This window comes from Hypomesus transpacificus, chromosome 13, assembly GCF_021917145.1.
Source record: "Hypomesus transpacificus isolate Combined female chromosome 13, fHypTra1, whole genome shotgun sequence".
Lineage (NCBI taxonomy): Eukaryota > Metazoa > Chordata > Actinopteri > Osmeriformes > Osmeridae > Hypomesus > Hypomesus transpacificus.
This window is the reverse complement of record NC_061072.1, coordinates 2,147,424-2,149,943: the sequence shown is the minus strand read 5'-3', so window position 1 is coordinate 2,149,943 and position 2,520 is coordinate 2,147,424. Positions and strand designations below refer to the sequence as shown.

The 2,520-nt window shown below is 42.5% G+C and overlaps 1 protein-coding gene across 1 annotated transcript; it reads left to right on the top strand.

Moving 5' to 3' along the window:
• The first annotated feature begins 245 nt into the window (after positions 1–245).
• On the top strand, positions 246–2,042 carry LOC124475571 (piggyBac transposable element-derived protein 4-like). The gene is made up of 2 exons (XM_047032302.1): positions 246–572; positions 684–2,042. The coding sequence occupies exons 1-2, from the start codon at positions 323–325 to the stop codon at positions 902–904; spliced, it is 471 nt and encodes a 156-aa protein (XP_046888258.1). The 5' UTR covers positions 246–322; the 3' UTR covers positions 905–2,042.
• Positions 2,043–2,520: the final 478 nt, after the last annotated feature.

Below are 2,520 nucleotides of genomic sequence, written 5' to 3'. Positions count from 1 at the left end.
TTACGTGCAGGACATGATCATTTACACGGGATCCACCACTGACATCACCCACTTTCCAGGACTTGGGATATCTGGCTCGGTCGTGATGACCTTACTTGCACCCCACCTAAAAAAGGGCCACGTCCTGTACATCGACAACTGGTACAGCAGTCCAACATTGTTCCAGCACCTCCTCTCCCGAGGAACGGGGGCCTGTGGGACCGTTCGTGCAAATCGGAAGGGGATGCCAGCCTTCAGCCCTAAAATGAAGAAGGGTGAAGTGAAGTTTAAACAAAATGGCAGTCAGTTGGCCGTTAAGTGGCATGATAAACGTGACGTTCATATGCTCACCACTGTTCATTCATCAGTGATGTCAGCCACGGCAAGGATTGATCATGCCACCGGGGAGAGGAAACTCAAGCCAGCTTGTGTTCTTGACTATAACAAGAAGATGGGGGCTGTGGACAAGGCGGACATGGTGAACAGCTTTGTCAAATGTGCCAGGAAGACTACCAAGTGGTATAAGAAAGTCTTCTTTCACTTGGTAGACACTGCTGTTCTCAATGGCCACATCGTCCACCGTCAACAGTCTGGTGAGAGAAATGCACAATACATTTCAAATTACATAATTTCCTTACAAAGCTTTTGAAATAATTGAGTTGCTGTGATTACTGATTCCTACTCATTTACTCCATTCTGATTAGGGAGAGTCATCCCTTACCAGGAATACAGACTGAACTTGATGAAACAGCTGCTCGAGGTGCATCATACACCTCGACGCCCATCCACCGGTGGCCGTCCCACATCAGACAATCCTCTGCGGTTGACTGCCAGGCACTTTCCCTCGGAGGTCCCTCAGACTGCTACCCAAGGAAGCAGGACCAGGAGGAAGTGCAAGGTGTGCACTTCATGCCACAACAACTGATCAAGCCAACAGATCTCCCGTTCTACCTTGGCCGTTGAGCGGGATTTAAAAGCCAACGGTTCAAGCAGCAGGTTTGTATGTGACTTTCTGCCTTGGCGTTGAGCGGGATTTAAAAGCCAACGGTACAAGTAGCAGATTTTCAACACTCCCTGCATTATACATATATACATATATAATGATATTCAACAATTGTTTCTATTGTACTGCCCTTTCTCTGTTTCAGATATGTAGTTCCGGTTATAAAAAAAAACAACAAAAAAAAGATTTGTTTCAGATATCCTGTTCCTGTTATAACCCCCCCCCCCCCCCCCCACTACACACACACAAATATATTTTCTGTTTCAGATATTCTTCGAGATATCCAGTTTGTGTAAAAAAAATAAATAAAAAAAAAAACTTATTTTTTCCCCAGATATCCAGTTCAGTTCCTGTTATAAAACCTTTTTTTCAGATATCCAGTTCCTGTTATAAAAAAAACACAAAAAAAACCCAAAAAAACTAACCACCTCTTCTAGAACCATCACCTTATCGCGGTGAAGAGGTTTGTGTGTCCTAATGAACCTGGGGGCTGTGTTGTCTTGAGCCTGGTGCTCCTGGTAGGGTCTCCCAAGACAAAGTGGTCTCAGGTGAGGGGCCAGACTAAGAATGGTTCAAAAAAACTAAGGACGACATAGTAAACCAACAGAGGAGTCAACCTGCTCGGAGCCCTAGTCTGGAGCCAAAACAATAAACTCTCTTTTTTTTCAGATAACCGTCAAGCTATCCAGTTGTTTCAATGTGTACTAATTGTTCTTTCCAAAAAATGAAACAATTGGTTATATGTACATATATCAGATGGACTTCAAGCTATACTTTCTCTTTTTATACTACTATGCACTAATTATTATTTCTGTTTCAGATAACACATTTCGACCTTCGCCGTTGAGTGGGCAAACTAGAACCTAGAACTTAAAGATTTTCCAGGAGCTTGCTTGATCGCCTTTTTGCTAGGGGTCAGGGAATAATTTTCCAGTCTCGCCTTTATTGGCTCAAATTGGCTGACTGGTTTTTCGATTCCCTCTGGAAAAGCAGTTTTTAATTATATAAAATAAAAACAATTGTTTTAAATACTGAACTACTGTGTCTTTTGTACATGTATCCTGTGATTTAGAGGCCTGTGCAATTTCCTCAGCTAGCATACAGTACGATATGGGTAAACCGTGTTCATGAAATAAGTTACTAGCGTTAGATGAAAGCCTGCCAGACAACAATAATCGTTGCATAGCAATCCATTTGGACCGAAGACTTCTGCAGTATTTAGTATTAGGTAAAATCCGACTACACTAAATAACGCTACGTAACATGGCCACTAGTTAGTAACAGCTAGCTAGGTTAGTTGAATTACACTATTACGAGCTAGCTAGTTTAGCAAACACATCACCTCGTAAAGTACAACAGTTAATACTTTCATCTCAATATCATGCAAAATATATGTGTTGTAACTTCAGTTGAACAAACACTTCACTTACCAGAAAAACGTCGCCATGAAAAGTACACATGGTCCCACGAGGCGGATGAAATGCATCAAGGAGGAGGGGGGGGTGGGGGGTGGTGGTAATATTCTAAACAACCAATGG

Bases quoted from the DNA above. Each gene is read 5' to 3' on its own strand.
- LOC124475571 (XM_047032302.1), top strand. From the start codon at position 323: ATGCTCACCACTGTTCATTCATCAGTGATGTCAGCCACGGCAAGGATT. The intron at 573-683 runs GTGAGAGAAATG...CATTCTGATTAG, and splicing joins CGTCCACCGTCAACAGTCTG to GGAGAGTCATCCCTTACCAG.